Source organism: Homarus americanus, unplaced genomic scaffold (assembly GCF_018991925.1).
Source record: "Homarus americanus isolate GMGI-L3 unplaced genomic scaffold, GMGI_Hamer_2.0 scaffold55640, whole genome shotgun sequence".
NCBI lineage: Eukaryota > Metazoa > Arthropoda > Malacostraca > Decapoda > Nephropidae > Homarus > Homarus americanus.
Window position 1 is genome coordinate 5,027,761 of NW_024713650.1, and position 12,979 is coordinate 5,040,739.

The 12,979-nt window shown below is 46.5% G+C and overlaps 1 protein-coding gene across 3 annotated transcripts in view; it reads right to left on the reverse strand.

Annotated features, from left to right (window-relative positions):
* Positions 1-12,979, reverse strand: part of LOC121874052 — a 118,310-nt gene that overhangs the window by 42,903 nt on the left and 62,428 nt on the right. Inside the window, exon 1 of one of the 3 annotated variants that reach the window (XM_042377926.1) lies at positions 11,546-11,664. The exons of 1 other annotated variant lie outside the window; for it this stretch is intronic. In XM_042377926.1, coding sequence (XP_042233860.1) covers positions 11,546-11,587 — 42 coding nt within the window. In that variant the 5' untranslated portion in view covers positions 11,588-11,664. Of the gene's footprint in view, positions 1-11,545; positions 11,665-12,979 lie in introns of those variants that run through there. One more of the 3 variants, XM_042377931.1, reaches the window with a different exon arrangement.

The following is a 12,979-nucleotide window of genomic DNA, read 5'->3' on the forward strand; positions in this document are numbered from 1 at the left end:
TAATGTATATAACAAATAGTCGGTTATGTTATATTGTTGCTATATTATGTTTAGTTATGTTACGTTAGGTTATATTTGTTGCATTACGTTACGTAAGATTAGATTATGTTACGTTACGTTAGCGTTAGGGTTTTAATTATATCGGTTGAAATGAACTCGGGTACCTAATCTTCAGGTGACCCATGAATTCGTATAGAGTGCTCCGCGATTTCGGTAAAGCTTAGTAGAAATTAAAAACGTGAGTAGGAGTATCGGACCTGAGGCTTGAAGATAGTAATTATGCAGATTCTGACCAGGACAAAGCTGAAGCATTGAACAGTTTCTTTTTCTCAGCGTTCACAAGAGAGGATGCGAACAATCTTCCTGCGCTTGAGGACAGACGGTTCGACACAGCGCTGACCCACATTGTGTTCTCAGAAGAGGTTATACGAAATAAATTGTCAAAGCTAAAGGTTCATAAGAGTCCCGTCCTTGACATGATTTATCCCAGAGTGCTAAGAGAGTTGTGCAAGGAGCTTGTTGATCCCCTGAAGATCCTGTTCTATAAATGCCTGGATGAACAAAAGGTCCCCAGTGACCGGAAAATGGCTTATGTGAGTCCTATCTTCAAGAAGGGCGATCGTCACTCCACGAATAACTACAGACCAGTCAGCCTGACCAGCATAGTGTGTAAAGTACTTGAGAGCATTATAAGAGATGCCGCGATGGAACATCTACTACGAAACAACCTTGTAAAGGATTGCCAACACGGTTATATGCCGGGGCGCTCCTGCTTATCACAATAACTCAAGGTACTGGATGTTTGGACCAATACTCTGGAACAGGGTGGTAATATCGACAATATACACCTAGATTTTCCCAAGGCTTTCGACAGCGTACCCCATGACAGGCTGTAAATTAAACTGGAAGGGTACGGACTTCGGGGAAGTGCCCTACTGTGGATCGGAGACTTTCTGCACGATCGCAAGCAGTGTGTGGTGATTATGATACGAAATCGTCATGTGTACCCGTCACAAGGGGTACACAGGGCAGTGTATTGGGCTCGTTGATGTTTGTCTGTTTCATAAATGACATACCAGACGCTATACACTCCTCCATACAAATGTTTGCGGATGATGCCAAGTTATTTCGGGAAATTAAGAACCAAACAGACTGTGATGAGCTGCAGAAAGATCTTTGTGAGCTTCAAGAATGGTCGAGGAAATGGCTGCTGAGATTCAATGTCACGAAGTGTAAGAGGATGCACCTGGGGCGTACCAACGATAAGGAGGCGTAGCACATGTCCCAACGGGACGAAGAAACAGCATTAATTGAGACCGAATGCGAAAAGTACCTGGGTGTGTATGTTGACAATGAGCTGAAGTACTCGGGCCATTTTGAGAAGATGGTGAATCAAGCAACTAAATTATTAAATCTTATAAGAAGATCATTCAAGAGTGAGGTGCTTCCCTACCTGCAGTATTATCACCCCGTCTAGTCCCCGAGATATGCTAGGGACTGTCAGTTGATTGAAAATGTTCAAAGGAGGGCCACCAGACTGGTGCCTGCACTTCGGCACCTCAGCTACCCAGAGAGATTAGAGCGCCTGCAACTGTCTAGCTTATACTATAGAAGGGCAAGGGGGGAGCCTAATTGGGGTGTATAAACATCTCAGGGGGCACTACTCAGTTCAAGATTGAAGAAGCCACAAGTCCAGGAAAATGTGAGGGATAACGTTTTCGGAGTGAGAGTTGTGAACTCTTGGGACAACCTGCCAGAGAGTGTTGTGACGGCACCGAGTGTGAGCTCTTTCAAGACCAGACTTGACCAACACTTGAGCAGGTTCAGGTATATTCTTGAGCCAGTTCACGCCCAGTACTTGCCAATACTGTGTAACAGAGACGTGACCGACCGACCAAGCGGCTAACGAAGAGGATAAAAGTAAAATTAAGTAGATGATGTGTTCAATGGTGCCACAAATATGACTTAAGGTCGGTTAGGCTAGAGAAACAGACGAAGATATTCGGGAATAATATACAACACCAGATAATTAAATTATTAGACAAAAATATGATACAGACAAACGTTTGCTGGTCTTCCGTCCATCAAACAAACGTTCACTTGTCTTACTTAGGCCAGTAAAGCTCGAGTGCTTGGGCTGTATGTATTTTATGTATGCTGGATTATATATTATGTACAATATGTATATTATGTATGTGCTCCATTTATGTATTATTTATTCAGCCTAGCTAGCAGCGTGTGGCAATGTAATTACCATATCCCACATGCTTAATTAATGTGCCTGGCGACGTATGGAAGCTGCTAATGTATCACTTGCCATACGTCGTCTATAGAACAGTTGACAAGCAGCCAAGCTGAGGAGCGGTACTCCCCTTTGTGTACATATCTCTTATCCAGTAAATCGAACCTACAAAATCTATACAGGTGTTTGTGTTCGCTCCTGTATATTGAACTTATTACCCAGAACACGAACATGGCGCAGCAAGTGATGGCTGGAGGTATTATGATAGCAGTGCCTAGAAAGCTGCTTATGGACTCCTTCCCTGTGTCAACCAAATCGCTGCCCGCCACCTCGTTCATTGTGTGTTTCCTGTTATCTATGTGTGTGGACCTGTTCTAAAGGATTCCCAAGGTATACGGCAGTTCTTGGGGACAGAGAGAGAGTTCAGTGCACCCTCCCTGACTGCGTCTGGAGGCAACTGCTGCCAGTCGCCTCTCCACCCCTCACAGCGCCGGGTTTCCACCTCACAGCTCGAGAGACGCCCGCCAGCCTATGCACACACACATACATGTACTAACACTACCGGATCAAGGGGCGCTTCCTTATAGGGTTTTATATATATAACTCATTTATCAGGTATTTAATTAATTTTTTTGTCTGAAATCTTGTTGATACGACGGGCTGACCGTCAACACCGACGCAAGACACAGTACATAGATGAAGTGGAGCAGGTTCCCAGCCCATGCAAATCGTGACCCAGCGTCTGGATGACAGGGCGGATGATAGCTCCCCAGGAGATGGATGACCGTGCCGGACCACGACGCTCCAGCTCCCATTAAATATCACAGGTGAGCCTTCCAAATTTCCATATTCAGCGCTGTCTCCAGAGATAATTGCTTAATGAAGTTGGGAGTATTTGTGCGCGAGGATGAAGCTAACAGACGTGTGGTGGATGAACACAGAAGGCAAGCAGGAGGCAGAGAGAGACCACCAACGGAGATTGGAAGACAGTGCACGGTTTGAAGCCTTGATATCCGCTCACTGTTAACCACAAGCCCCTGGTTCTAACACTGCCTCGGTACTGACTGGTTCAGGATATCTCATCAATGCTCTTCACGCCCTCTGTTTTCCCACCCCAAAAGTAGTTGCTCAAACACCGCCCATCTTGAAGCCTGATGACTTTCCAGACTTTTCGTGAATGGCGGCGACGGTGGACTGATTATTCATACGGTGATCTCTCCAGAGTTTGTCACAGCCTAAACAACCTTATCCAGCTGCGTATGTGCCTGTTCCGGTACCAGCGGTTCTTAGAACATAGCCGCAGGTACCTCCTGACCTCTTTCGCTGTCTGTAGAGGGGAGGTACTGGACATTCTACAACGGCACATCAAAGGACAGCAGAATGAAGCTCTGCGCAGGAGGGAATTGTTAGCTGCAGACAGATGGAGGTGAGACTTTTGAAGCATTTGCGTACGTCTAAGAGAGCCTCGAAGAGGTGTAGAGGTGCCCAGGCCACCACCAGCAGTGCGAGGAGACTCCAGCTGAAGCTTATAGATCCTGATGGGCAGCAAGGACGAGAACTTTGTCCAACGCCTCACCTCCTCGACTCTTCCTCTTCTCATGATGTTGGACGATATGTCGCTCCTATGAGGCTGCCAGGTGCCATTCCTCTAAGCATCCGAGTTCTTGCTGTGCTGTACTGTGTCCCGGTACAAGAAGGACAAGAAGTCTGCTCCTACGCTCGCCCACCACGTCCACGCCCGGTTCATTTTGTACACTGTAGCAGCATCGAAACATTTGTGTAGGCCCAGAAGTGCTGAGTCTACCTGGAACAGTTGTGACCACAGGCCACTGGTCACTCACAGTACGGGTGCTCCAGCCAGCACGCCCAGTGCAATGCAAAGTGGTCGTCTGGGCCACTACAAGTGTTGTCCTTCCAACAAACCCAAGGGACAGCGTCGGCGAAGCTTCATGCCCCCTTCCACCAGAGAGGGCTGCCCACAGTCTTCCAATCAGAAGCATGACGACCCTGGACAACGCTTCGGAGAGCCATATTAGGAATGTGCTCCCCCGCGTCCCAGGACCAAAGTCCCCCAGCACAATCAGGGCACACAGACCGATCAGTGCGTGTCATCCCGTCTTCAGATGTTGCCCGACACCGGCGCCAGATGCTGTCATCGGTCCCCAGCATCGCAATGCTTGGGGGCTCTCTCTCCAAGTGATCTAGACCGCCCCCAAGGATCTCCGCTTTTATGGCAGATGGTTCGGAGAGATGACCCTCCCTGGCCCTGGGTTCACTCCAAGGACAAGTCACCTTTTGGCAACAGGTCGTGTCAAGCCTGGATTGATGCATAACGGTGTCCTGACTCCCTTTGCTGTCCTACAGACATTGTCAAGAGTTGGGCCATCATCTCTCAGGATCTCCTCCCCTAAACCCCGGTCTTCTGAGTGCAAAACACTAACAGGGTAAAAAGGGAGCAGCAACGACCCTGCCGCCGCCCCACCCCTGCCTCTTGCCAGTGACACCTCCTTCGGGATGTTTCCGGAAGTACTTCCAGCGAATTCAGTTTATCGTTCTGGTGACCAAGTCCGCTCTGGAATCCAAGCCTTCAAGAAGATGGCAGGTCCCCCTCTATGAGGATCCACCTGAGGGACGACGCGGCCCTTCGCCAGTTACACTTCGACTGTTCCTGGCCTTCTGCGTAGGCGTGTCAAAACGAGCGGACTCCATGGTCGCCCACAGGGCATTGCACCAACCGGCGACCCGTCTCCATGGTGTCACCCCATGGTTGTCGTCGCAAAACTCCAAAGGTGGTGTTCGGATCACCACTGACCTTCCAAGCTCAACAGCCGTGGGTGTCTCTGTCCCAGCACCCTTCCCACGCTCCTTGCAGCCATAATGCAGGTGAACCCGAAGGCGCCATTTCTTCACGACGATGGACGCCCCAGGATACCGGCAGAGAGCTGCTTCAAGAAGACCGACCACTCACAGCCTCATCACCCCGTATGGACGCTATAGTTATTTCTGTGGCCCCATGGATTCGCCGCTACAGGAGACGCTTTCTGTCTTGAGGTGACAGGTTCTGCCAAGGCCCGGCAACCGCGTGAGTGGTCGACGACACACTCGCGGTATGACGAGGATTATATGGATCACTCTGTATCTATGAGGTACTCAACAGGTGCCGAAGCACTGCATTACCCTAAAATGCCGACAAGTTTGTTCTGGGCCAGCCTTTCAGTTGACTTTAGTACACCTCTCAGGGAATGGTATTGGCATGACCTCGGGAGAAGGTCCGCGCCATCACGGATTTTCCCACCCCTTAATCTCATCGACTTTGAGGTCCTTCATCGAACTTCGTCAACCAGTTAGGCAGAGTTTTCGTCGACATCCCCGCAGCTGCTCAACCACTTGCCCCCTGATGAGCCCCCAAGAGGACATTCCTGTGGACTTCGACTACAAATAAAGGCCTTCCAGCAAGTGGAACAGGCCCTGTCCGTCCACTCCGTCCTCGCCACGTTTGACCCAGCCTTGCTGACAGTTCTGCAGACAGACTACGCTTGTATGGCGTGGATACGCCCTACTGCAGGATCATGGTGGGTGGCAGTCTGTTGCCCAGTGGCCAAGGCTTCTCTGATTACTGGGAGACGCTGCCACGCCACTTGGCTGAGTTGGAGTTGTTAAGCGGTTTGGGCGATGTCCAAGTGCAGGTTTTACCTCAGCAGGCTCAACACTTTTCACCTAGGGTGACCGACGCCTTAACCTTTATCCTCAACCACCACACGCCAGACGCCGCGAGGAACCCTCGCCCAGCCGCCTGGAAAGAGAAGCCTTTACATCTTCGCTGTTAAGTGTGGCGTGCTGGTATGAGCTCTGCATCCCTGATGCTCATCTCTGCTCTGTCAGCCGTCTTACCCAGAAGACCATGCGCCGGGACGCCGACTCGCCTTTTTTCCGTCAGACTGTGGCTTCCTCTCATGCCGCCCAACTCTCGCTCGACCTGTCACCAGATGACGACAAGGCGGCTGGAGGACTTTTCGAACAGCGCCTGAGATGACCCTTCCTACGTCCGGACTTGTCGAGGTGTGGAGGAATGGATTTCTAGCAACCGCCAGCATCTTTCACAACACCCTGCTCCAGATTGGGAAACTCCGCGATGAACCACTGCGACGAGACTTATTCTGCACGGAGCACGCAGGTTGTCCCTGCTGCATCACGTCCCCACGCCTTACCGCCTTCACGACAGTCACCGTGGAGCTGAGTTACTCAACGACGCACGACAGACTGTGTTCTGCCGCATCGAACCGACATCTCCAATGTTGTCCGTGGTGTGTGAGCCCCTGCCAAGTATTACAACCCAGCCAGCAGCAGGAACTCCTTCATGAGGATAACCCCACCTGCCCTTTGAGTCTGTGCTCTACGACTTTTTCTGTGTGTCAGAAAGTCCTTCCTGTTACGTCGACCGCCCTGGCTGGGCCGGTTGTCACTAAGTGCGGTAATGACACGCCTGCCGCCACCATCAGCAAGTTCCGCCACTACTTCCGTGACGGGCGTTCGCACGCCTGGTAGGTCTCGATATTCAGTTCATAAGTCGTACTTTTGCTGCTCCTCACTGATGGGAGTCCGTTGTCATTCCCATTACCCGTGCAGTCCAAACGGCCACGCTGAGGTTGCTGTCAAACTCTGAAGCACCTCATCCTTATATGGCCCCTTCTGGGAACATTGACTTGCGGCCTTTGACCGGGTCTTCTTGAACGCAACACACCTTAACTACACCGGACGTCTCGCCCAGGTTTTGTATGACGCCCCTTCGTTCTTGTGTGTCCCTGCTCACCCTCAATCCTTCTCCAAGGAGTGGCAGGCTGGAAGACAGAGGATTGTGACGCCGAGCCGCCGAACGTCCAGACGTCGTCGCCCGCTACAACGACCACAGCCTGTCTCTTCCCAGGCTGAGTACGGCACCTGTCTGTGTTCAGGACCTGACCTCCCTACGTTGGGGCAGAAGGGACAGCGGTAGCCCCTGCAGGTCATGGGACACCAGGTGCAAGCATCAGTGGTCAGGTGTGGTGGAGGAACTGCCAAGCCTTTCTCCGCCTGCATCAATGCTTTTCTATGACTTGGTTTAGTGTTGAGTCCCATACCCTTCCCAGTGATGAAGTCCCTCGACGCTCAGAACGGATCCAAAAGAAAAGGTCCGCTCAAGACTTTGCTATGAGCGTATAGGGGGGAGGGAGGTGTATGTATATTATGTATGCTGGATTATATATTATGTATGTATATTATGTATGTGCTCCATTTATGTATTATTTATTCAGCCTAGCTAGCAGCGTGTGGCAATGTAATTACCATATCCCACATGCTTAATTAATGTGCCTGGCGACGTATGGAAGCTGCTAATGTATCACTTGCCATACGTCGTCTATAGAACAGTTGACAAGCAGCCAAGCTGAGGAGCGGTACTCCCTTTGTGTACATATCTCTTATCCAGTAAATCGAACCTACAAAATCTATACAGGTGTTTGTGTTCGCTCCTGTATATTGAACTTATTACCCAGAACATAACAGAGGCAGGATGAGAACTAACATTTTTCTCAAAGGGCTGAAGACAAGTCAGGCGCTGCTCAACGGTGGTACTGGCGCAGTTTTTAGGTAAACCAATTTCTGATGTTGATATTTTCATGTGAGAATTATTATTACTATTATTATTATTATTATTATTATTATTATTATTATTATTATTATTATTATTATTATTATTATCAGTCAGTTCTCAGGTTGACATCCCATCCAACATAGTTTTATTAGTTCATTTTTATGTTAGTTTTTAAGTTACAAATTTCCTTCAACATCACGAACTTAGATACAGTCGGCTGTTTTATCCTTTACAACAAAACAAAATAAAAACTGTGTTGGATGAGAAAATAGCAACTAAAGACACCCAGCGGCATCAATTAAAGACCATAATAGAGTAATAAAGACCAACCGCCCCTAACGGCTAACAAGTGATGGAAATAATGAATCAAATACACATTGGGGTCACGAGGGAGAAGGGTGGGTGTGAGTCTTAACAAGAAAATAAACTCGTCGGAAGCACATGACAATAGTATCAACACACCGCGTCACATCCGCTCCGTCACCATACTTGGAGGACACAGTTGGTCGACATGAGTGACACAATACCAGACACCTCATATTATACTTGTATTTTTAAACTTCTTCACGATATTAATCCAAAAAACAAGTTAAATCGGTTAGTTATATTAAGATACAAATGAATATCAACATTACCTGAAGATTAATTCAACGAGCAATTTGAGATTATACACAATGCTGTCAGCTGTTTAGGTGGGAAGTCTTTTTCTGTTACAATGAGTCGTTGAACCTTCGGGCGCCTTTTGCCAGGTAGCGTTCTGGGCAAATGTGAGTTGGTTTCTAAGTTAAAGAGGAAGTAAGGCAAAATACGTAACCTAACCAATAGTGCTGTTTTATTTTTAGTTTATGTTTTGTGAAGAAGGTCAAGCGCGGTCACTAGAGCAAATGTCCGCTGATTGTATATATAAAACTTCCTTAGTGGCTTGACCACGTACACTACTGTACTAAGTGCTGGTCTTATCAGTAAAAGGTTAGAGGCAAGCCTTGTGCCTCATCACACCTCAGACCACATCACTATCGCCGTCTTGTACTGGGTCCCCATAAAGGCCACACTCCCCATACGTCGGCCACGTAATCTTGTGACTGATCACATGTAAATACGTCGGCCAGATATATGACAACATGGTATAGTTCATAATACCCACCACAGTCTGTCACACAGTTCAATGATGATTTGACGGACACCATCAAACAATTCTATTCCTGATTTGTATCCCGAGACCACCTCACACAAACAGCTAGACCGAGACCCTCCCCCGGGGTCCTGGACAACCGACAACCGCATACGTGAAGCTAGTCATCGTGGATGCCAAGGCGGCAAGCCACAGGAGGGACCCCAGCCAAGGTTCTCTAGATGAATACCTTGCCTCTGTCCAGGATATGGGAAATATCTAGGATTGCGCCCGCTCACATCACCGGAACCGATTTGTCTCAAGCATTAATCACTAATGCTGACATATGGAAAAAATCAACAGAATTACGAAAAGGAAAAAAGCCACTCCCCTCCACCACAGTCCCCGGTAATATGCCGAAGAACTAATGGAATCCTGGGCTGCCAAACCTCGAGTCACGGCCCCACCCATAAGAACGCAAACCTGCATCCAAGAGACCTTCATTGACCGAGGATTTGTCCTGAAATTCACCTGTGTTGAACACCATCCAGATGACAACTACTCCACTACAGCTGAGGAGCTGAGACAAGCCCTTCTCAGAGGGAGGCTACAGCGCCAGGAGAAGATAGCATTCCCTATAGGACCCTTAGTCATCTCCTGAAGGTCCCCGGGAACCCCCTTCTTTATCTGTACATGAGTCACGATCAGGGTCTACTCCTACCAGCCTGGACCATCAGCTCCATTGTCCCCAAACTAAAGCCAGGCACGACAAAAATTCGGCCAATCTCTCTCACCTCCTGCATCTGTAATGTTCTTGAATGAATACTCTTGGCCCGCCTTTTTACAACACCTCGGACCGTCTCTCTCCTAACCTATATGGATTTATGCCGGGCCGATCCACACACAACTACCTCGCAGAGCCCATGGCCGCCACCCGGCCCGAGAGCTGTATTGCCTTCATTGAACTTAAGGCAGCGTTTGACGTCGCGAACCGAAGCCTAATTCTAGATCAACTGTAAGACCTTTGAGCTCGGCACTCCTCAGGGCGGGGTACTCAGCCCCTACTATTTAACGTCCTCATGCATCGTCTCGTAGGTCCAATTCCCCTGAGAGGAACAGAACTGATTGCCAGCTATGCTGACGACATCTGCTTGCAGGCAGCCACACCTGAACCCCTACAACAGCTCATCACCGCTTTTCAAGAATCTGTTCATCGTTGCGCCCTCATAATATCCGCTGAGAACACGAAAGTCTCCCTCGCCAATTACCCCAACCCACTTCCCTCAATGCCTGTCAGCAATACCAGAACCTACAGTAGGTGCTCTAATAAATCTCCCCTCGAGGCACGGTTCACTCCTTGGTTCACTCTCTAACTGTATCAAAGAGCGGATTAAACCACTTAACTGGATCACCAAAACCTTCTATACTGCCTATATACGATCACTCATAGACTATCCCGCCCTCCATCTGTACTCACTACCAGCCACCGTCTTATCACCTCTTGAAAAGTTGCAGAATGTAGCAATGCGACGCAACCGGATAGTGACCAAGAGGAAAGAGCTGGGTGTAACCAGTATCCAAGACAGAGAGAAAATATTCGTCACCACATTTGGAGTCGAATGCTTAAGTGATCCTCACGTCTCTTCCACCTTCAGTGACCACCTCTCTAATGCCCTTCAAAACCCGCCCTATTGGCCGCACGAGGCAAGAAGAGGATACAAAATTCTACCCCAGACCTTTTCTGATGTATTCCGAGATCTCAACACTCACATTCCTCAGACAGATGGCGGGCGAGTGCCAGCACCATGGGCCATCACTCCGCCGTCCCTACACTACACTGACACTAAGATATACCCAATAGTACAACGACAAGCATCACTACAGAAGATCAGTGAAGTCACAACAGTCATCCCAGGGGACTCAATCATCGTCTATACCGACGGCTCACTACAGGACACGGAAACAGGCTGCGTTTATGCAACTTATTCCGGAATGACGTGTCGCCAAAGCAATGCGTCGCCTACCGGATTAGGCGACCACAACAAAGTGTGAACTACAGGTCATCCTGGGGGCCATCAACTGCTTGTCGGGCGAGGAGCGGAGTGGATGAGGGTCAATAATTCTCGTTCTAGACTAGAGTCGATCACTTCACTCCGTCCCGTCTGTCAGGATCTATAGTGAGACTAATCCAGCATTGTCTCACGAGGACGAAGACGGACGCCCTCCTCACCCCCTTTATAGTGACCCCATCATATATTAGCCTCCACAAACCACTATGATAAACATTGTAACGCAAAATATCAATACGGCTGGAATAAATGTCTGACTCGGCTCAGTGATGTAGTTGCCGCCAGAATAAGATTTGGCTATCGGCCATGTTGGGAACTCATGAGAAATCCTTTCATTGCACTTACTCAAGTGTCGAATTTGTAGAGAAAATAGAAAACACAGACTTTAGCATTACGTATCAGAGTTGCCACTTAAAACCTTTGACGAACTCTGTAAATTCATCCTAACTACAATGTCTTGGACACTATTTTACCGTTATAACCACTTGACTCACTTGTCTTGGAGCTTCTATGAGGTGTGAGTTCCACTGTCTCATTCCTTACACCCACCAGCAGTCAACATGGGGTGCAGCTGTCCTACGAGGCGAGTCTGTATAATTCAGTTTGACAACCGGTTGGCCTGTGGGTAGAGGCGTAAATAAAGATCTATAAAATTTAAACTAAACTGGAAGTTTATTGTATCTCCGCTCAGCCTATTGTTACGTGGCACCGAATATATTTTGAATTAGAGGTAATTACTGTTTATGTGTATTTCAAACTACATAGCTACAATAGTGTTGTAATTCAGAAACTTTCCTCTTATTCTGGAATTTGGTATTAAATAACAACATTAGGATTTATTATGAAGAAACATTTAATATTCTTCACGCGGTCACTTGTACCTGCTGCACCTCACTACACTGTCATCAGTTATAATTATACACGAGGTGGAGAAGACGGCTATTCGGGCGCCGCCTGTAGCACGTCTAGTGTTGGTGATGATACTGTTGATAGGTGAAAGGTTGTTATGTTATGTTATGTTATGTTATGTTATGTTATGTTATGTTGTTATGTTAATGTTATGTTATGTTGTTAATCTTATGTTATGTTATGTTGTTAATGTTATGTTATGTTGTTAATGTTATGTTATGTTATGTTATGTTATGTTGTTAATCTTATGTTATGTTGTTAATCTTATGTTATGTTATGTTGTTAATGTTATGTTATGTTATGTTATGTTGTTAATCTTATGTTATGTTATGTTGTTAATGTTATGTTATGTTGTTAATGTTATGTTATGTTATGTTATGTTGTTAATCTTATGTTATGTTGTTAATCTTATGTTATGTTATGTTGTTAATGTTATGTTATGTTATGCTATGTTATGTTATGTTGTCTATGTTATGTTATGTTATGTTATGTTGTCTATGTTATGTTATGTTATGTTATGTTGTCTATGTTATGTTATGTTATGTTGTCTATGTTATGCTATGTTATGTTATGTTGTCTATGTTATGTTATGTTATGTTATGTTGTCTATGTTATGTTATGTTATGTTATGTTGTCTATGTTATGTTATGTTATGTTATGTTATGTTGTCTATGTTATGTTATGTTATGTTATGTCTTTATGTTAATGTTATGTTATGTTGTCTATGTATGTTATGTTATGTTATGTTGTTAATGTTATGTTATGTTATGCTATGTTATGTTATGTTATGTTATGTTATGTTATGTTATGTTGTTCTATGTTATGTTACGTTATGTTATGTTGTCTATGTTATGTTATGTTATGTTATGTTGTCTATGTTATGTTATGTTATGTTATGTTATGTTATGTTATGTTATGTTGTCTATGTTATGTTATGTTATGTTATGTTGTCTATGTTATGTTATGTTATGTTATGTTATGTTGTCTATGTTATGTTAATGTTATGTTATGTTGTCTAT